The 22,648-nt window shown below is 44.8% G+C and overlaps 1 protein-coding gene across 11 annotated transcripts in view; it reads left to right on the forward strand.

The window, feature by feature from the left end:
• LOC115147207 (myosin-10) overlaps positions 1–22,648 on the forward strand; it is a 106,185-nt gene that overhangs the window by 50,747 nt on the left and 32,790 nt on the right. For 2 of the 11 annotated variants that reach the window (XM_029689293.1, XM_029689295.1), the window contains exons 4-15: positions 7,014–7,041; positions 9,108–9,216; positions 12,165–12,194; positions 12,435–12,452; positions 13,584–13,601; positions 17,596–17,688; positions 19,571–19,634; positions 19,809–19,907; positions 20,186–20,329; positions 20,613–20,708; positions 22,026–22,144; positions 22,458–22,610. In XM_029689293.1, coding sequence (XP_029545153.1) covers positions 7,014–7,041; positions 9,108–9,216; positions 12,165–12,194; positions 12,435–12,452; positions 13,584–13,601; positions 17,596–17,688; positions 19,571–19,634; positions 19,809–19,907; positions 20,186–20,329; positions 20,613–20,708; positions 22,026–22,144; positions 22,458–22,610 — 971 coding nt within the window. The remainder of the gene's footprint in view (positions 1–7,013; positions 7,042–9,107; positions 9,217–12,164; positions 12,195–12,434; positions 12,453–13,583; positions 13,602–17,595; positions 17,689–19,570; positions 19,635–19,808; positions 19,908–20,185; positions 20,330–20,612; positions 20,709–22,025; positions 22,145–22,457; positions 22,611–22,648) is intronic. The other 9 variants (XM_029689300.1, XM_029689302.1, XM_029689301.1 and 6 more) reach the window with 7 other exon arrangements.

Here is a 22,648-nt window from a genome sequence, read left to right on the forward strand (position 1 = left end):
TCAGATGACACACCTAGGACATTGTGTTATACAATACATGCATGTCTGTTCAATCAAGTTCATATTTATATCAAAAAACAGCTTTTTGCATTAGCATGTGACGTTCAGAAAAAGCATAACCCCCGCAAACTTCCGGGGAATTTACTAACAGTTTGCTAAATTACTCACGATAAACGTTCACAAAAAGCATAACAATTATTTTAAGAATTATAGATACATTACTCCTCTATGCACTCGATATGTCCGATTTTAAAATAGCTTTTCGGATGAAGCACATTTTGCAATAATCTAAGTACATAGCCCGGCATTACAGGGCTAGCTATTTAGATACCCACCCAGGTCAGCCTCCACCAAAATCACATTTCCTATAAGAAAAATGTTCTTACCTTGCTTGTTCTTCATCAGAATACACTGCCAGGACTTCTACTTCAATAACAAATGTTGGTTTGGTCCCAAATAATCCATCGTTATATCCAAACAGCGACGTTTTGTTCGTGAGTTCTAGACACTATCAGAATGCTTCTTCACGGTCCCGCGCATGGCGCATTGGCGTGTCAAAAATGTCTAAATATTCCATTACCGTACTTCGAAGCATGTCAACCGCTGTTTAAAACCAATTTTTATGCCAGTTATCTCGTAGATAAGTGATAATATTCCGACCGGGAGTATGCATTGAGCCTAAACAGCCGAATAAAATTTCTCCTCAGGAGCGACTCATGCACGCGCCTCATTCAAAGGTCCTCGGAGCAGCCACTTACAAAAGGTGATAATGTGTTTCAGCCTGAGACTCCCTCGTAAACCTTCAGTTATTTCCCGGGCTCTGAGAGCCTATCGGAGCCCTGGGAATTGTCACGTTACAGCTAAGATCCTTACTTTTCAATAAAAAGATGTAAGACGCACGACTCCTTGTCAGACAGGGTACTTCCTGCTTGAAACCTTGTCAGGTTTTTGCCTGCCATAGGAGTTCTGTTATACTCACAGACACCATTCAAACAGTTTTAGAAAATTCAGAGTGTTTTCTATCCAAACCTGAACAATAATATGCATATTCTAGCTTCTGAGTTGGTGTAGGAGGCAGTTAAAAATGGGAACATATTTTTTCCAAAATTCTCAATACTGCCCCCTAGCCCAGACAGGTTAATAATACATTGTATACACCCATGTGGATTCAGTCTCATCGCTGAGGCTATCATGTAGACTGTTTTAGGGTAATATGGCTATGTTGTCTCTTCTGAGTATCACAAAATTGTACCAAGCGGATCAGTTCGTAGCTGGAGTCTTCATCAATCTTCCATATCTTCTCCAGAACACACGTCGCTAGGTTCTCCAATTCTATGAGTTGGAAGAATTTCCTTTGTCTCTCTATGAAACATGTTGTAGTAGATTCTCCTCTTGGAATTTTTACAACCCTGGGTTGGGGGGGAAGGTAGGTTGGGTGATGGTACAAAGGGGAGGGGGTCAACTGTCCTTCCTGTACCCAAAGAGGCCAACGTCATGACAACTGTGTAGAGCTGTTCTGACTCTCCAGTAACTCTAATCTGAAGAGGTTATGCAACCCGATGTCAAATTTGGTTACTATTAATCAAATCCACTCGAGTTAAGAAAATTAAATCACTGGAACACTTGTTTGACAAAAAGCAACTTGTCTGTTAACCCAGCTGTGCCCTTAAACCAGCTGTGCCCTGGACACCATATGTGAATTGATTGCCCCCCATCTATCTTCAGAGCTCCTACTGTTAGGTGACCTAAACTGGGACATGCTTAACACCCCGGCCATCCTACAATCTAAGCTTGATGCCCTCAATCTCACACAAATTATCAATGAACCTACCAGGTACAACCCCAAATCTGTAAACACAGGCACCCTCATAGATATCATCCTAACCAACCTGCCCTCTAAATACACCTCTGCTGTCTTCAAACAGGATCTCAGCGATCACTGCCTCATTGCTTGCGTCCGTAGTGGGTCTGTGGTCAAATGACCACCCCTCATCACTGTCAAACCCTCCCTAAAACACTTCAGTAAGCAGGCCTTCCTAAACGCCCTGGCCTGGGTATCCTGGAAGGATATTGACCTCATTCCGTCAGTAGAAGATGCCTGGTTATTCTTTAAAAGTGCTTTCCTCACCATCTTAAATAAGCATGCCCCGTTCAAAAAATGTAGAACCAGGAATAGATGTAGCCCGTGGTTCACTCCAGACCTGACTGCCCTTGACCAGCACAAAACATCCTCTGGTGTATGGCATTAGCATCAAATAGCCCCCACGATATGGAACTTTTCAGGGAAGTTAGGAACCAATATACACAGGCAGTTAGGAAAGCAAAGGCTAGCTTTTTCAAACAGAAATTTGCATCCTGCAGCACAAACTCCAAAAGTTCTGGGACACTAAAGTCCATGGAGAATAAGAGCACTGCACTGAGGCTAGGAAACACTGTCACCACCGATAAATCCACAATAATTGAGAATTTCAATAAGCATTTTTCTACAGCTGGCCATGCTTTCCACCTGGCCACCCCTACCCCGGTCAACACCCCTGCATCCCCCACAGCAACTTGCCCAAGCCTCCCCCATTTCTCCTTCACCCAAATCCAGACAGCTGATATTCTGAAAGAGCTGCAATATCTGGACCCCTACAAATCAGCCGGGCTAGACAATCTGGACCCTCTCTTTCTAAAACTATCAGACGAAATTGTTGCAACCCCTATTACTAGCCTGTTCAACCTCTCTTTCGTGTCGTCTGAGATCCCCAAAGATTGGAAAGCTGCCGCAGTCATCCCCCTCTTCAAGGGCAGAGACCCAAACTGCTACAGACCTATATCTATCCTACCCTGCCTTTTTAAGGTCTTCGAAAGCCAAGTTAACAAACAGATCACCGACCATTTCGAATCCCACCGTACCTTCTCCGCCATGCAATCTGGTTTCCGAGCTGGTCATGGGTGCACCTCAGCCACGCTCAAGGTTCTAAACGATATCATAACCGCCATCGATAAGAGACAATACTGTGCAGCTGTATTCATCGACCTGGCCAAGGCTTTCGACATTCTTATCGGCAGACTCAACAGCCTTGGTTTCTCAAATGACTGCCTCGCCTGGTTCACCAACTACTTCTCAGACAGAGTTCAGTGTGGCAAATCGGAGGGCCTGTTGTCCGGACCTCTGGCTGTCTCTATGGGGGTACCACAGGGTTCAATTCTTGGGCCGACTCTCTTCTCTGTATACATCAATGATGTCGCTCTTGCTGCTGGTGATTCTCTGATCCACCTCTACGCAGACGACACCATTCTGTATACTTCTGGCCCTTCTTTGGACACTGTGTTAACTAACCTCCAGACGAGCTTCAATGCCGTACAACTCTCCTTTCGTGGCTTCCAACTGCTCTTAAATGCAAGTAAAACTAAATGCATGCTCTTCAACAGATCGCTGCCTGCACCTGCCACCCATCCAGCATCACTACTCTGGACGATTCTGACTTAGAAAATGTGGACAACTACAAATACCTGGGTGTCTGGTTAGACTGTAAACTCTCCTTCCAGACTCACATTAAGCATCTCCAATCTAAAATCGGCTTCCTATTTCGCAACAAAGCATCATTCACTCATGCTGCCAAACATACCCTCGTAAAACTGACTATCCTGCCGATCCTTGACTTCGGCGATGTCATTTACAAAATAGCTTCCAACACTCTACTCAGTAAAATGGATGCAGTCTATCACAGTGCCATCCGTTTTGTCACCAAAGCCCCATATACTACCCACCACTGCGACCTGTATGCTCTTGTTTGCTGACCCTCGCTTCATATTCATCGCCAAACCCACTGGCTCCAGGTCATCTACAAGTCTTTGCTATGTAAAGCCCCCCTTATCTCAGCTCACTGGTCATCATAGCAACACCCATCCGTAGCATGCGCTCCAGCAGGTATATTTCACTGGTCACCCCCAAAGCCAATTCCTCATTGGCCGCCTTTCCTTCCAGTTCTCTGCTGCCAATGACTGGAACGAATTGCAAAAATCACTGAAGCTGGAGACTCATATCTCCCTCACTAACTTTAACCTCTCTGGGATATGTGGGACGCCAACAGCCAGTGAAATTGTAGGGCGCCAAATTCAAACAACAGAAATCTCATAATTAAATATCCTCAAACATACAAGTATTATACACCATTTTAAAGATAAACTTCTTTTCAAAAAGGCTTTAAGGCAAAAGCACACCATGCGATTATGTTAGGTCAGCGCCTAGCCACAGAAAACCATACAGCCATTTTCCAACCAAGGAGAGGTGTCACAAAAGACAGAAATAGCGTTAAAATGAATCACTAACCGGATGGCACTCCCAGGACTCCATGTTACATAATAAATGTGTGTTTTGTTCGATAAAGTTCATCTTTATGTCCAAAAACCTCATTTGAAATTGCCGCGTTATGTTCAGAAATGCATTGTCTCAAACAAACATCCGGTGAAAGTGCAGAGAGCCTCATCAAATTACAGAAATACTCATCATAAACATTGATGAAAGATACAAGTGTTTAACATACAATTAAAGATAAACTTCTCCTTAATGCAACCGCTGTGTCAGATTTCAAAAAGGCTTTATGGCAAAAGCACACCATGCGATTATGTTAGGTCAACGCCTAGCCACAGAAAACCATATAGCCATTTTCCAACCAAGGAGAGGTATCACAAAAGTCAGAAATGGCATTAAAATGAATCACTTACCTTTGATGATCTTCATCTGATGGCACTCCCAGGTCTCCATGTTAGACAATAACTGTTCATTTTGTTCGATAAAGTTCATCTTTATGTCCAAATACCTCCTTGTTGTTCGCGCGTTTAGTCCAGTAATCCAAATGCACAAGGCGCGCTCACAAAGTCCAGACGAAAAGTCAAAAAAGTTCCATTATAGTTCGTAGAAACATGTCAAACGATGTATATAATCAATCTTTAGGATGATTTTAATCATAAATCTGCAATAATATTCCAACCGCACAATTCCTTTGTCTTTAGAAAGGAAAGGGAACGGAGCTCGCGCTCACGGCCGTGCGCGATAAACAACTCAAGGCTTTCAGCCAGACCCCTGGTTCAAACAGCTCTTATTCGCTCCCCTTTCACAGTAGAAGCCTGAAACAACGTTCTAAAGACTGTTGACATCTAGTGGAAGCCATAGGAAGTGCAATCTGACCCCATAGACACAGTGTATTGGATAGGCAATCACTTAAAAAAACTACAAACCTCAGATTTCCCACTTCCTGGTTGGATTTTTCTCAGGTTTTTAACTGCCATATGAGTTCTGTTATACTCACAGACATTATTTTAACAGTTTTGGAAACTTTAGAGTGTTTTCTAATTCACAATGTCCCCCTATTATATGCATATTCTAGCTTCTGGGCCTGAGTTGCAGGCAGTTTACTCTGGGCACCTTATTCATCCAAGCTACTCAATACGGCCCCCAATTCCGAAAAAAGAAAAGCTCTAGCAGTCAGAGCAGCTCACAGATCACTGCACCTGTACATAGCCCATCTGTAAATAGGCCATCCAACTTCCTCATCCCCATACTGTTATTTATTTTTTATTTTTTTACTCCTTTGCACTCCAGTATCTCTATTTGCACGTTCATCTTTTGCACATCTATCACTCCAGTGTTCAATTGCTAAATTGTAATTATTTTGCCACTATGGCCTATTTATTGCCTACCTCGCTTATCTTACCTCATTTGCACACTGTATATAGACATTTTCTCTATTGTGTTATTGACTGTATGTTTGTTTATTCCATGTGTAACTCTGTGTTGTTGTTTGTGTCGCACTGCTTTGCTTTATCTTGGCCAGGTCACAGTTGTAACCTGGTTAAATAAAGGTGAAATAAAAAAAAATATAATAAAAAACCCATTGTGGTGCCCCCGTTCACCTCAGCCTATTAGATGAGAAGGAGCTCAGTGATTGACAAACTGTCCCAACCTCACTGTCACTTCAAATGGCTCCCTCCTGCTTCTTCCTGATCCTCTAGCCGTTAAACCAAAGCATCTCTCTCTCTTTCTCTCTCTTTCTCCTCTCTCTCCTCTTTCTTGCTGACTGTAAATCACATTGATGCTCTGCCTTCTTCCTAGAGAGCTGTGTTTCTGTCGTCAGCCAACCAGTTCAGTGATACAGGGCTCTAAAATAACAAGACTGTAAATACAGAGAAAGATGGGCTTTGGTTGCAGTATTACGCCTACCGTGGTCTAACTGAGTTCAATGAGTTCATATGTAAACTGTTTTCACATAGGCTACATGCACATGATGGACATAGCCGACATACAGTCTTAGGAAAAAAGGTGCTATTTAGAACCCTTTTGGTTTCCATGTATAACCCTTTTCGCAGAAGGTTCTACCTGGAACCAAAAAGAGTTCTCCTATGGGGACAGCCGAAGAACCCTTTTGGAACTCTTTTTTCTAAGAGTGTAGCTTTCAGCAGTTTTACGTTCAGCTTCCCTCAATTCCCCAGCCTAATAGTGACAAGGTACACTATCAGCCCTTATCTCTGTATTGCAGAGGTTTGGCACTACAAAGCTTTCCTTTGAAAGAGTCCTCTATTCCTCCTCCATTTTGTGTGCCTCAGAACACCTGTGAAATGTCTGGATCCTGAGGTTTTTGAAATGTTTAGTGAAATTACATTTCGTTCCTGGTGCAGACAATGACCTTCAACCTGTTTGAAGGGAGTATCTCATTTGATGGCAAACTCACCAAGCTCAGTAAAGTTGGCTATGTTCTGTAAAATGACTTTGGTGTACATCTGTCAGCCAGTGATACATTTGGTACAAGAACTAATTTCAGTTTGAAAGAGGGATTTGGGGGAATGGGCCATTGCCGATGAGTATGCTAAATGCTGACACTGTGTATAATTTCTATCTCCCCATTTCTCTTTCTCTCTCTCCCCATTTCTCTCTCTCTGTCCCTTTTCTCTTTCTCTCTCTCTCTCTCTCCCCATTTCTCTCTCTCTCCCCATTTCTCTCTCTCTCCCTCTTTCTCTTTCCCTTCCAGATCGAGAGGACCAATCAATTCTTTGCACGTGAGTAACCTCTGAGCCATGTCTGCTCAGCCCTTTTCTTCTCTCTTTCTGTGTTCTGTGTTGCATGGGTTGCTGGATTTACAGGAAAGTGTCTTCTCAGTTTGACTCCTTGCATCCAGCCTGCATAGTATAATACCACACGTCACTGGTTTGGACCAGATGGTTTAGAAAAGCGCCAGCTTAATTGCATAACATTCACGATTCAATTATCTTTGTTATGCGCATCTCTTCCTCACTTAGTAGTCCCGAAAATGAAATGGGAAATTACCTGCTGCATTGCATTCCTGCAGAAGCTCTATTCAACTAAGAATGAAGCGTAGCCTATTGAAGCCGACATGAATGTACTTAACACTGATTATAGGTCGAAAGAGGAATCAATTGAATTGAGCTAGAACAGAGCCAGGGGCCTCTAGTTATTTTAAAAGGAGCAACTTAGTGACACAGAACAGTGAGACAGACACTTACGGAAAAGAGACTTAGGCTTGGGGCAGGGAAGCTGGGAAATGTTTGGTATTTCTGGCACACACACACACACACACAAAACCCTTACCCGTTGGCTGTATTCCAGTCTAGCGCCCAATATCTACAGATGACAGGAATGCTGCCAAGAAAAATGTCAGCGTGGCATCTCATTGTAAGCCCCTGTGACAGGCCTACACCGATGATGTGTGAAAGAGTATACAGGGTAAAGTTTCTCCAATTGTGTGTTCTCTCCCTGCGCTGGTCTGAACCCGATCCACCATCACCCAAAATGTCCCTGGAGCCCCCAAGGCTACCAGCCACACGCAACACATATTTTCCTAGCCTCTCACCATACATGACTAAGTCTGGGGGAGCATGGAAGAATTTGGATGGATGTCGGACGTGTGGCTTGAACACTATCATAAAATCTCACATCTGCTATGATGGATTTGTATGGTGACTGACACACACACACACACACACACACACACACACACACACACACACACACACACACACACACACACTGTAGGAGACGGTGGTCATAGCAATGTAAATGCTGCACAGAGATGCCATGTGATTATAAGTCAGTCCCTGAGAATACGAGTCGTCTCCTCTGCAGCAAGGCGAACCAACCTGAGGAATCTAACACGTCCAGTTCAATGCCAACCTCATGGACATTGATGCAATCACTCACTCACGGGTTGTGTCCTAATTAGCACCCTAATGCCTACATAGTGCACTACTTTTGACCAGAGCCCGTCATTTCAGACGCGGCCAGAAACACCCTCTTCTCCCGGTGGTTATTGAGCTCAACACTAAACACACAACTCATCAGCCATACAGCATATTCATAATACTAGACTAGACTACTATAGGACTTCACCACATCGCCAGGTAAGGGGAATCTGAAAGAAAGAAACTACACATGACTTTGTTATGGTAATTGGTTTCACACTTAGTGAGTATTCCGGGGCCTTGTCATTTATTTGAAGATCATCATGTCATTTAGTTTTATTTTGCAGATCATTTTGCTGAAATAGATATAACCTAGCGTTGAGCCAGAGATCTGGGAGAAAGTTCAATGTTAACCACCAGTGATTACGTAGAATGAGTACCTATTTTAAAACCACTGGTATGCATTGTGTGTTGATGTTACTGTACAGTAAGTGTCACTTGGGGATAGGATTCTTTCTGCATGGCTTGAAGAGCTTGCAAAAACATACTTCCTTGCTCTAAAGCTGTCATCGCTGTGGGTCCGTGAGTCCCACCCTCAACCACAGCCGATGAACTAAACTAGCTCAAATAAAATAAACAGCACATATAGATACACAAAAGCCCTGCTACACTGCCTCATCCGATAAACCTTGCAACTGTGGTTTATTTTCACATAATTTGTTGTTTAGCGGAGTTGCAGGGAGCAGAGCTTGGCTAGCTCTCTCACCCCCGGCTCAAGACTGTTTATGGAGTTTCCCAAGTGCCATAATCTCCTCACAAAAACATCTGCCAGTCAGAAAGACAGTTCTGACACACACACACACACACGTCATTCTTCCCCATCTACTAACCCAGGAATCTGTCTTGTATGTTTTCTGTCTTCTCAGAGGTGAATCTGGTGCTGGCAAGACAGAAAACACTAAAAAGGTCATCCAGTACCTTGCACATGTGGCTTCCTCCCATAAAGGAAAAAAAGACCACAACATTCCTGTAAGTGTAAGTTTCTGTCTTTTCTTTCTCTATATTCCCCCTGCCATGTTTATCTCCCTACCACACCTCTAGATCTCCCTCTAAGCCCTGTTCTGAAGGTCACAGTTACAGTATGTCTTTCTATTGAGGGGTAACAGATGAAAGAGGAGAGTTAATAACTTGTACGGCCCACAATGTCCCCCTAATACCAGGCCAGTCTGATCCACAAAGTCCCCTAATACAGGCCAGTCTGATCCACAAAGTCCCCTAGTACAGGGAAGTCTGATCCACAAAGTCCCCTAATACCAGGCCAGTCTGATCCACAAAGTCCCCTAATAAAGGCCAGTCTGATCCACAATGTCCTCCTAATACCAGGCCAGTCCGATCCACAATGTCCCCTAATACAGGCCAGTCTGATCCACAATGTCCCCTAATACCAGGCCAGTCTGATCCACAAAGTCCCCTAATACCAGGCCAGTCTGATCCACAATGTCCCCTAATACCAGGCCAGTCTGATCCACAAAGTCCCCTAATACCAGGCCAGTCTGATCCACAATGTCCCCCTAATACCAGGATAATTTTATCCACAATGTCCCCCTAATACCAGGCCAGTTTGATCTACAATGTCCCCCTAATACCAGGCCAGTCTAATTCACAATGTTCCCCTAATACCAGCACAGTCTAATTCACAATGTCCCTCTAATACCAGGCCAGTCTGATTCACAATGTCTCCCTAATACCAGGCCAGTCTGATCCACAATATCTGCCTAATACCAGGCCTGTCTGATCCACAATGTCCCCCTAATACCAGGCCAGTCTGAGCCACAACGCCCCCCTAATACCAGGACATTTTGATCCACAATGTCCCCCTAATACCAGGCCAGTCTGATTCACAATGTTCCCCTAATACCAGGCCAGTCTGATCCACAATGTCCACCTATAACCAGGCCAGTCTGATCCACAATGTCCCCCTAATACCAGGCCAGTCTGAGCCACAATGTCCCCCTAATACCAGGCCAGTCTGAGCCACAATGTCCCCCTAATACCAGGCCAGTCTGAGCCACAATGTCCCCCTAATACCAGGCCAGTCTGAGCCACAATGTCCCCCTAATACCAGGCCAGTTTGATCCACAATGTCCCTCTAGTACCAGGCCAGTCTGATCCACAATGTCCGCCTATAACCAGGCCAGTCTGATCCACAATGTCCCCTTAATACCAGGCCAGTCTGATCCACAATGTCCCCCTAATATCAGGCCAGTCTGAGCCACAATGTCCCCCTAATACCAGGCCAGTCTGATCCACAAAGTCCCCTAATACTAGGCCAGTCTGATCCACAATGTCCTCCTAATACCAGGCCAGTCTGATCCACAATGTCCCCTAATACCAGGCCAGTCTGATCCACAATGTCCCCTAATACCAGGCCAGTCTGATCCACAAAGTCCCCTAATACCAGGCCAGTCTGATCCACAATGTCCCCCTAATACCAGGCCAGTCTGATCCACAAAGTCCCCTAATACCAGGCCAGTCTGATCCACAATGTCCCCCTAATACCAGGATAATTTTATCCACAATGTCCCCCTAATACCAGGCCAGTTTGATCTACAATGTCCCCCTAATACCAGGCCAGTCTGATTCACAATGTTCCCCTAATACCAGGACAGTCTAATTCACAATGTCCCTCTAATACCAGGCCAGTCTGATCCACAATATCCGCCTAATACCAGGCCTGTCTGATCCACAATGTCCCCCTAATACCAGGCCAGTCTGATCCACAATGTCCCCCTAATACCAGGCCTGTCTGAGCCACAATGCCCCCATAATACCAGGACATTTTGATCCACAATGTCCCCCTAATACCAGGCCAGTCTGATTCACAATGTTCCCCTAATACCAGGCCAGTCTGATCCACAATGTCCGCCTATAACCAGGCCAGTCTGATCCACAATGTCCCCCTAATACCAGGCCAGTCTGAGCCACAATGTCCCCCTAATACCAGGCCAGTCTGAGCCACAATGTCCCCCTAATACCAGGCCAGTCTGATCCACAATGTCCGCCTATAACCAGGCCAGTCTGATCCACAATGTCCGCTTATAACCAGGCCAGTCTGATCCACAATGTCTCCCTAATACCAGGCCTGTCTGATCCACAATGTCTCCCTAATACCAGGCCAGTCTGATCCACAATGTCCGCCTATAACCAGGCCAGTCTGATCCACAATGTCTCCCTAATACCAGGCCTGTCTGATCCACAATGTCTCCCTAATACCAGGCCTGTCTGATTCACAATGTCTCCCTAATACCAGGCCAGTCTGATCCACAATGTCTCCCTAATACCAGGCCAGTCTGATCCACTGGTATTTACAGTACAGTGGATTAACTCCAACCCTAGTTAATCCATATCAGATAGATCCATATGATAATGGGGGCATAATCATTAGAGGACAACAGTGTCTGACAGTGGACATGGGCTGTGTGATGAGGTCACGAAAGGGTCAAGTCCTTCTGTAGTTATATGATACTGGTACATTACCACGGCAGTCAAAAATAGGCTCATTAAGCAATAAGGCACGATTGGGTGGGGTATATGGCCAATATATCACAACTAAGGGCTGTTCTTAGGCACGACACAACGTAGAGCTATTATAAACTGGTTACCAACGTAATTAGAACAGTACAAATACATGTGTTGTCATCCCCGTGATATACCACGGCTTTCAGCCAATCAGCATTCAGGGCTCGAACCACCCAGTTTATAAAAATTAACCCATTGATTAAATGTGCCAATATATAGATGTTTTTTTTGCATAACATGCCTGTAAATGTGTTAAGAATTCATATAGACGAGCTCCAGTCCCATGATGATGTGTGTTGCCAAAGTGAATGCATCCTACAGTAGCACCTATAGTGGGCTCTATAGATTACGCAGGCGTGCACAACCCTCTAATATATTTGCGTTTGTTTATTTGCAACAAACAGCCAGAGTCGCCTAAACCAGTAAAACTACAGGCAAGTCTTTACACTTTCTTCTAAACACCTCGTTCATGTGCATGTTGCATCACCAACTTTCTACTCTTAAACGGACGTACTGTTATGTAAAACTAGTGGCAATTTAATATATTTCTTTGTGACTACAGCCTGTTTTGTGAAATGGTGCCATTGGTTATTTTCTTGCACACTGTGAAGCATGTATGTGTAAAAATTAGACAAACAAAGTTTGGGTATTGACCCAGATTCTCTTTCTATCAGGCGGAAAATAATAATGTCGTAAGTAAACTTTAAATCTGGCATGAATATTTATGTGAATGCAGCTTTTCCATGTATACCTGTGGGCCAATGCACTGTACTGTCCTGTAAAATGTGCTTGCAAATGTTGTTATTCCACACTAGATGAAACAGTCATATACATGCCTTTGTTGTGTTTGGTCGCCACCAGTCAAAGTTTGGCAGACATGCCGCACTATGTGAGATATTTTTGTACAATGCAGAGTAGAAGTTGAGCAGTAAGACGTTGAAAGAGAGTTGAAGGCATATATTCCTGAGTCTAAAGATGGAACTGACACACACACACACACACACACACACACACACACACACACACACACACACACACACACACACACACGTTCTTCTATCCTCGTGGGGACCTAAAATGTATTTCCATTCAAAATCCTATTTTCCCTAACCCCTAAACCTAACCTTAAACCTAACCCTAATTGTAACCCTAAACCTAACCCCTAAGCTTAAAGTAGCCTTTGTCCTCATGTGGATTTGGGAAATGTCTCCACAAGGGAGAATTTTCCTCGTTTTACTATCCTTGTGAGGGACATTTCAGTTCCCCACGATGATTAGAAGAACAAGACCAAACACACACACACGAGGTCAGTTAATGGACATTACTGAAAAGCAGACTGTCTGGCTGTGGTTGTCATTACAGTAGTTAGTTCAGTAGTTTAATATTACTCTCAAGGCATTTCAACCAGCTGCTGTAGGTCTTGTTGATACTGTTAAGATCATGGAAACGGCACATGAGGGCAGATGAGCAGTGTTCTGAATAAAGATGTGATGCGCACTATGGCACGCTGCCTCCAAGGCTAATATGAAAAACATATGGATTTGCAACCGTCAGTGAGATAGCTTCTTGGAATAGGGCCTTTCAGAATAACATATCCATTCCCCTGCTTCCTGTTTTAGTGTACTACTGTAGATTTCACTTAAACCGTTTGTCTTTATGCATTATTTAGTCTAGTCCGAATTATCTTTGAGTACTACCTGTAATTGTCTTACTTGTGTGTATGTACGGTATGTATATCCTTTATGTGTGTTTAGTATCCATGACCATTAACACTTCCTGTTTATTTCCATGGTAACATTTGACAATCTGCCCCTTGACTACAGAGTGGAGCCCTGTTCTATGTGAGTAGCATGTAGTCCGTCCCTCACCTCTCTCTCACCCACCGCACTCCACTCACTAGACTAGCTCAAAACACAATGGGCAGAATATCCTGTAAAGGGGCTGCTATTGTCGCTGTGTACTATTCTGTATATCCCCTTTTATGGGTGTCAATGGGGTGCCCAATAGCAGCTTCTGTTTCTATCACCTTTGGGACTAAACTAGTTTAGTTTTAATCCACTCCATGCGCTGTGTGGTGTTCCTGTCCTTACCTATAGATGGCACTGCTTCTTTCAAATATCTCAGATTCGGGAAAATAAACATTACTTCCTAGTTTAATACATACTAATAAACACGTTTCCCACTTCCTAACTGACATATCGCATTTTAAACAATAATACACCACTAGTCATAAACAGTGCATTTGTAATACACTGTTATACTGGCAGACATTGATCAAGACTCCGTTCAGGACCTCGTCACAAACTTCTCTCCCACGTCCAATTTGGCTCCCAGTGAGCCTGCTGGAGAGCTTTTCACTAGCGAGGTGCTGGTGCTGCCAAATAGCCATAGCAGGCTTTACTAAATAGTCAGTTGGCTTCCAGCTAGCTGGAGCTGGAGTTGGACTCTGGAGGAGAGCAGCTAGGGAGGGAGAGCCAAGGGGACCGCTGCCCAGAGCTCAGCTGAACGGACTCCCCCAGGGAGAGAGGGTCGTGACATGTTCCAAGACCTGCAACACCCTCTCCTCTGCTTGGTCTACTCAGACCCAGCCACAGAACGCCCAGCAGGGACGATAATGGGGATTTTAATCTTCGTACCTTATTGAATTCACCATGGGGTGTTGACTGTGGATTTTGCCGTCTGTGGCAGTGCTACTTAGATCACTAATGAATCCCCTTCGAACTGCTTCTTCCTGTCTTCGCAAGCCTTTCATCTGCTCCCTGCTTTGCCATGAGGGAGGAGTTTACACAGAAAGTTTTGCTGACTTCCCCTGGAGGGGTGGGGGTTTGTTCCTGTTCCCCAAACCACAAACACAAGTCTAGTTGCCTGCTTCATTCGCACTCTCCCAACAGTCACTGAAGTGGTATTCTGCTTGTGGACTTGGAGCAACTCGTGAAACAACTTGTAATGTCTGTCTAGCAGTGATTCTGCTTGTGGACTTGGAGAGATTTGTAATGTCTGTCCAGCAGGGACTCTGCTTGTGGACTTGAATAGATTTGTAACGTCTGTCCATTGACTCTAGTCTGTGGAGCAGATGTGAGCCCACATCCCCACCTGGCCTCTTCCTTGAAGATTTAATGGGACAGTTTTTACTGTTCCTCTGGCCCCCCAGTCTCCACAATCTGGGCCAAAGCACTGCCAAAGGCCCCAACACTGATAACAAGTGAGGCTGAACACGCTACAAAGGATGTTTCCCAAGTTACAGAGGAAAGATTGAGAATAGAGAAGAGTTATTTTACAAAAGATACATTCATTTCATAGTCGTGTCAATGTTAACGGGATATTAAGTGGTAAACACTAGCATTATCCACAGTCACACTAACAACAACTATGTTATCAACAACTATATGTCCCTGAGTTCTTCCAGGCCCCCTACAGTAGTTGTCACTGTAGTGAATAGCCTCTTAACGTGGCTATGATGGTTTCCAGACACTGTTCATCAGAATAAGTGTAATGCATTCCATCAACAGTAATTTTATGGTCTTCTTGCTCACATAAACCGTATTATGTGGTACAATACATGTCCCGGAGGTCTTCCAGGCCTGTCAGTTGTTGGCACGGCTAGTAATTAGCCTCCTTACATGACAATGATCGTTTCTGGAATCTGTCAGAACAAGAGTAACACACTCCGGAAAGCTGGAATGTGGGTCAGCTTGTAATGCTCCTAAAGTGGACCCCTGCTGGTGTTTTGTATTCACCCCTTTGTTCCTACCCTCTCCCCAGTCTGGTCCCAGTCTGCAGACTGCGTTTGGCAGAGATTGGCAGCTTGTAGACATTAAACAGTCTCCATTATGTCCTCTGTTCTAGTTTGTTCTAAAGCGTGTGGTGTTGTCAAGTTGTGCCATATAGCACTGCGTTATAGAGACAGCGCGTGACAATGACTATAGGAAATGGTAAGACTGCACTAACAGATCTGGGACCATGCTATAATTAACCGTCTGTGCAATCTGCCACTGGCAGGACGAGGATGGAACGGGCTTATTCAATTCATTCCTGCCTCATTTTCAGCAGCACGAAAACTCAATGAAAACAGCTCTGGCAGCCAAAGATCACATTACGCGTCTCACGTCTGAACGCAAGGCTGATTTCCTAACCCCTAACTCATCCCACAGACATCCCTGGAAAAACGCCACTGTCTTGAGCGATCAAAATGTGTCTGGGTGAGCTTGACGTAATGGGAAAATCCCATTCCCACCTAGCCGCAGAAAAGAAAAGCTGAAAATACGGGCCATGTTATTTTTTTGGTGGGCCATCTTGGATTCCCTGGTCATGACCAAGCCTAGAAGGAGGTTCTGGATTGGATCGTAATGGGCCACCTGTCTAAACACCTACACGGGGTCATGTCCATTAGGGTATACTGTAGCAACGGAAGATGAAAACCAGTGTTTTTTATTGGACAAGTTTGGATACCACCTTTACATTTTGGAGCGTTTTGTTCCATTTCATACCTATTGAACATTCTATTCCGCCCTGGCAGTCAGCCAGATAGGGTCTACGATAGGTGTGAGAAGTGAACAGAGCACCGTTCCTTCCCTCCCTTAACGGGATCTATAATGATGACAGATTCTTCCTTATAGGATAGAGTGTGTCTCTGGCTTGTGTCAGTGTGTTACAGGTCTGTTTCCCCAGTATCTGTCAGTGTGCTAAACGATTGAGTCCATTTCCTCAGGATCTCTATCTCAATCACTAACTGGAGAGATATGGCCTTCCTCTCTGAGTTGCCTCATTCGGCCCAACTCATCCAGCACCCACCCATCCGCCTGGCTCACAGCAGCTAGCTCTCCACACGCCCTAAACCACCACGCTGAAACACAGCTGTGTAATGTGGAATATATGAGACATCTGTGGATAGATTTATTGGTTTGTCTGTTGCACAAATATACTGGTGCTTTTTACGATTGTACTGTGTCCTTTGACAGTGTAAACAGGGATTGATTGGATTAGGTTGTTTTGCAGGCTTGATGGTTAGACAATGGCTTCTATCATCAAGATGGCGCCGACAGACATGGCAGCTCTTTTTGTTGTTATTTGACAAGCATTTTGCTACACCCGCAGTAACATCTGCTAAATATGTGTATGCGACCAATAACATTTGATTTCATTTGATGCCTTTGATGTTGGTCTCACAATAGAAAGAGGAGATGCAAACCCAGAGTCCAGATGGGTTTGAACATTCGCTTGTGGATGTGTTGAGCTTCAACTGAACCATATGCGGTGTGGAGAGAGTCATTGCAGTTCTGTTCTGTTGTGTTCCACCACTGAGCAACAAGGTTCTATTCCAAACCCGGAGGTTCTACACTGAGTGACCAGACAACAGGAAACACGTGCCATTTACGCACAGAACAGGCCCAGTTTATTCAAAGAAATGAGATTCTCTCCTCTCTCTGCCTATCCCCCCATCTCTTTAGTTTTAGTTGGATGTACTGTTGTAGGATATTGAGCAGAGAGACTGTAAAGTGGTTTCCTGAATATGCTCCATTGATCACATCTGTCTTTAACAGCGTTACAATACCTGTCGTTTCACTCTCTTTTCTACTCGTTTTTATGGTCATAAACATTACTGGGGAAACAGTGTCCGTCCGCCTACATATGTTTCATGAGCAATAGTCTGTGTGACACTATGTGATTGTTAGATTGACATTGACGAACATTAGAAGGGTGATCAGTCATTGTGTGTAATGTTTCTCCTGGGCCAACATTTTTTTGTGCTTGTTATTTGTAAAAAGTTTAGTTGGGGGAAGGGGGCATATGTGCTTGGACCCAGTGCTTTTCTGTAATATCTCTCCTCTTTTTCAGGGTGAATTGGAACGTCAACTCTTACAGGCCAACCCCATCCTTGAGTCCTTCGGCAACGCCAAGACAGTGAAGAATGACAACTCGTCACGATTCGTAAGTAAAGAATGTATATATATTTCCCCAAAAGAATGCCATTCTCAAGACTGTATCGAGCTTCATTTGAAGTCTTCCCTACGTTTGTAATGTATGTTCCTCTGTGGCTCACTAAAAGCCACTCATGCCATCTCACTCACTATCTCTTGCTCAAATAACTGGCACTTGAGACAGATTTAGCTGGCCTGTGTGTTTGTTGGGAGTTTTCCAAAACTTCCTGGAATCTTTTGATGATAAGGAAGAGAAATCAATGCAGAGGAATTTATTTGATTATCTTCCTATTATTACATAGGAACATTCCAGCAGGACAAGAAACTTTTCTGCTAATCATTAATGACTGCTTTGATTCTGGATCCAGTTTAGATGAGAGGTTTGTTCTGTTCAGCACAGTCAGATCACAGCCTCATGCACAGGGGTAGTCTAATCCAGACCCCAGAACAGTAGAGACCAGCAGGAATGTAGTCTACTCCAGACCCCAGGACAGTAGAGACCAACAGGAATGTTGTCTACTCTAGACCCCAGGACAGTAGAGACCAACAGGAATGTAGTCTACTCTAGACCCCAGGACAGTAGAGACCAACAGGAATGTAGTCTACTCTAGACCCCAGGACAGTAGAGACCAACAGGAATGTAGTCTAATCCAGACCCCAGGACAGTAGAGACCAACAGGAATGTAGTCTACTCCAGACCCCAGGAACGTAGAGACCAACAGGAATGTTGTCTACTCTAGACCCCAGGACAGTAGAGACCAACAGGAATGTAGTCTACTCTAGACCCCAGGACAGTAGAGACCAACAGGAATGTAGTCTACTCTAGACCCCAGGACAGTAGAGACCAACAGGAATGTAGTCTAATCCAGACCCCAGGACAGTAGAGACCAACAGGAATGTAGTCTAATCCAGACCCCAGGACAGTAGAGACCAACAGAAATGTAGTCTACTCTAGACCCCAGGACAGTAGAGACCAACAGGAATGTAGTCTACTCTAGACCCCAGGACAGTAGAGACCAACAGGAATGTAGTCTACACTAGACCCCAGGACAGTAAAGGCCAACAGGAATGTAGTCTAATCCAGACCCCAGGACAGTAGAGACCAACAGGAAGGTAGTCTACTCTAGACCCCAGGACAGTAAAGGCCAACAGGAATGTAGTCTAATCCAGACCCCAGGACAGTAGAGACCAACAGGAAGGTAGTCTACTCTAGACCCCAGGACAGTAAAGGCCAACAGGAATGTAGTCTAATCCAGACCCCAGGACAGTAGAGACCAACAGGAATGTAGTCTAATCCAGACCCCAGGACAGTAGAGACCAACAGGAATGTAGTCTAATCAAGACCCCAGGACAGTAGAGACCAACAGAAATGTAGTCTACTCTAGACCCCAGGACAGTAGAGACCAACAGGAATGTAGTCTACTCTAGACCCCAGGACAGTAGAGACCAACAGGAATGTAGTCTAATCCAGACCCCAGGACAGTAGAGACCAACAGGAATGTAGTCTAATCCAGACCCCAGGACAGTAGAGACCAACAGGAATGTAGTCTAATCCAGACCCCAGGACAGTAGAGACCAACAGGAATGTAGTCTACTCTAGACCCCAGGAACGTAGAAACCAACAGGAATGTGGCCAAATGAGGATAAAATACAATGGCCTGGACTGGTCTCAGATCTGTGTATGTGCTTTAGCCAACTCATCTGACTATAGTAGTTGACTAAAGCGCATACAGTTCTGGGACCAGACTAATCAAATGTAGCCTTATTGTGATGTGACTCAGAGGGAGAAAAGGAAGGCCTTGCAGCACAGTGTGAAACCTGGTTGAGGGAGACGTGGATGCAGTGATATGGTTTGTCTGCTTTTCTCACCCTCCGTTTCTCTCTCCCTGCAGGGAAAGTTCATCCGGATCAACTTTGATGTCACCGGATACATCGTCGGGGCCAACATTGAAACTTGTATCCTTCCAAACAGCTAGTTTAAATGTTCCATGCAAGCTATGATATTAATCATTTACATAAACAGACAGATTTTGATGGGGACTGTTGTATTATGCTAATTCGATTCCAGCGGGGCCACATAAATCTTCTTTACTGTATAAAGGCTGCCCTTCCTTGACTGTGATGGGACAGATCTACTGGAGAAATCGAGAGCTGTTCGCCAAGCCAAAGACGAGCGCACCTTCCACATCTTCTACCAGCTGCTGTGTGGGGCGGGAGAACATCTCAGGTGTAAGTAGTCTGATATGTACCATCAGCATAACTTCAACGACCCGGACCCATATGGCCTCTGCAAAGAATAGTCACCCTCTGACATGCAGAACATTGTTTCTCTAGCCGTTGGCCTGAGGTGTCTTGAAACCCACTCAGACTCTGTGTCGCTCACTAGCTAGTATCACAATAACATCACCTGTCAGTGGGCTGACTGTCAAAAATGCATGTTTGCCTTTTGTCCTTTGTGACCTCGAACCAGCTATCTCGACGTCATTTCCCTTTCCTCTGTTGTGTAGCGGACCTGCTCCTGGAGGGCTTCAACAGCTACCGCTTCCTGTCCAACGGCAACATTACCGTCCCTGGTCAGCAGGACAAAGACAACTTCCAGGAGACCATGGAGGCCATGCACATCATGAGCTTCTCCCACGACGAGATCCTGGGTACCACCATCCTCACTCTCATCTGTCTGACTGACTGACTGACTGACTGACTGTCTGTCTGTCTGTCTGTCTGTCTGTCTGTCTGTCTGTCTGTCTGTCTGTCTGTCTGTCTGTCTGTCTGTCTGTCTGTCTGTCAACTTTTTAAAGCCCTTTTTACATCAACACTTTACAGCTTTAAAGTCATTATTATAACTTTACATGCTCATAACAGTTCCATGTATTCCAACAAACACAGAGTGTGCCGTTCATAGGAAGTTTATGATAACGTTCTCTGTGCTTGCAGCCATGCTGAAGGTGGTCTCCTCCGTGCTTCAGTTTGGGAACATCGTCTTCAAGAAGGAGAGGAACTCAGACCAGGCCTCTATGCCTGAGAATACAGGTAGTTGGCAGTTCTCACATGTATTGATGTCAAGGAAGCTCCTCACATTCTCACGTTCAGACCATATCTTTCTCTTCCTCATCTTCCTCCCAGACCTGTACTAACCAGCCTGAGTCAGACGTCAGAACTCTAACGATTTAACCTTCCTGTCTCTCCTGGCCCTGTCACACACCTTCAAACAACATCATTATTCAGATTTACTCCCCTACTTTACTTAGAAGAAAAAACAAACGAAAACGTTGCCTCAACCGCGTGTGTTACTGCTTCATTCCTGGCATTTAAAGAGGAGAGGGTAGCAAGTGCGTGTCAATGCCGTGGCACAGCCAGTTATTACCAAATGTGGAAAACAGATCTAGGACAGAAGCAGATGTTTTTAGCAGGCTCTGCGCTGGCAACTTTACCCCTGGAAATGATACAGATGTATCATTCTTACCTCCCCAGAAGCTCCCGCTGTGACAAATATTTCAAATTCAAACATCTCCCCAGATCCAGAAGACAAATATCATAAAAGCCGCTTTGACACGTCTTAAATCAAGTCTGTGTTTAACCCACAGTGTTCTAAATAGCTGTGTTTAACTACCCCCTACCCTGAGCTCTAGTCCAGACCTGGGTTCAAATACTATTCTAAGTTATTTCAAATACTTAAGCTGTGGTTGGTTGAGCTTGCATTTTGCAATGGAACCAATACAAAAGTCCTAAAAGTGCAAACCCCATTCACCTGACACTCCAGACAGACTAGAGCGAATGCTCAAAGTACTTGAAATATTTCAAATAGTATTTGGATCCAGGTCTGCTCCAGGCATACCTTAGAGGTACTGGACTGGCAGGGGGAGGCAGTCACTCCGTTCAGTTCTTACTTATTATTCTTTACCATTAACGGTCAAATGTGAGAAACTTCTGGCAGAAGGGGGAGAATGTAATTCTTAGCTACCGACCATGTAGAGCTGTGGCCTGCTGCCAGTGGTATGTATTTTCTGGTGGTCTCAAGCGGTGGTGGAAAGTTTATATGGTTTTTACTGTGTGTTTTCCAACTCACTGGTGTTTATGGGAATTGGAGGATTATAGGGTTACCTGGAGGATTATAGGGTTATCTGTCGGGTCTATATATATATAATCATATCCCAATAACATTTAACTCCTCAAATGTTGCTTCTTCTTTCCCTGCTACTGCTTTGAGTCTATGTAAGGGATATTTGAGTATTGTAAAGTTATTTGTGTTGTCTGTAATCACATCTTGAGAACGAACGTTTAATGTTACTACTGTTTTCCCTTTTTTCACCCCTCTATCTCCCTCCTCCTCCTCCTTTCCTCTACCAGCGGCCCAGAAGTTGTGCCACCTGTTGGGGCTGAACGTGATGGAGTTCACCCGGGCCATCCTGTCTCCAAGGATCAAGGTGGGACGAGACTACGTCCAGAAGGCCCAGACCAAAGAACAGGTAAAACACACACTACACCACAGAAGCTCTCCTTGCTTCACTCATCACCCCTCTATGGACTCACTGTACTGCTGACTCTGGATCAGGATAATGTTAGTACTGTGGGGTGTGTTTCCTGCCCACCTCTGTGTTAGATTTATAACAATAGAGAGGTCTAGCCGTGCGACCCCAAGGCTGAGAAGTCATACCACAGAAAGACAATCTAATAAGGAATGCATATTTCTCTCTCTCTCTGTCTCTCTCTGTCGCTCTCTCTCTCTTTCTCCACCTCTCCCCCTCTCCCCCACCCCTCTCTCTCTTTTTCTCTCTCTAGGCTGACTTTGCAGTGGAGGCTCTGGCCAAGGCCACATACGAGCGTCTGTTCCGCTGGCTGGTCCACCGCATCAACAAGGCCCTGGACCGTACCAAACGCCAGGGGGCCTCCTTCATCGGCATCCTGGACATCGCTGGCTTTGAGATCTTCCAGGTACTTAAATGTGTAGGCCTCTACAGGTACTTAAATAC

This window comes from Salmo trutta, chromosome 14 (assembly GCF_901001165.1).
Source record: "Salmo trutta chromosome 14, fSalTru1.1, whole genome shotgun sequence".
NCBI lineage: Eukaryota > Metazoa > Chordata > Actinopteri > Salmoniformes > Salmonidae > Salmo > Salmo trutta.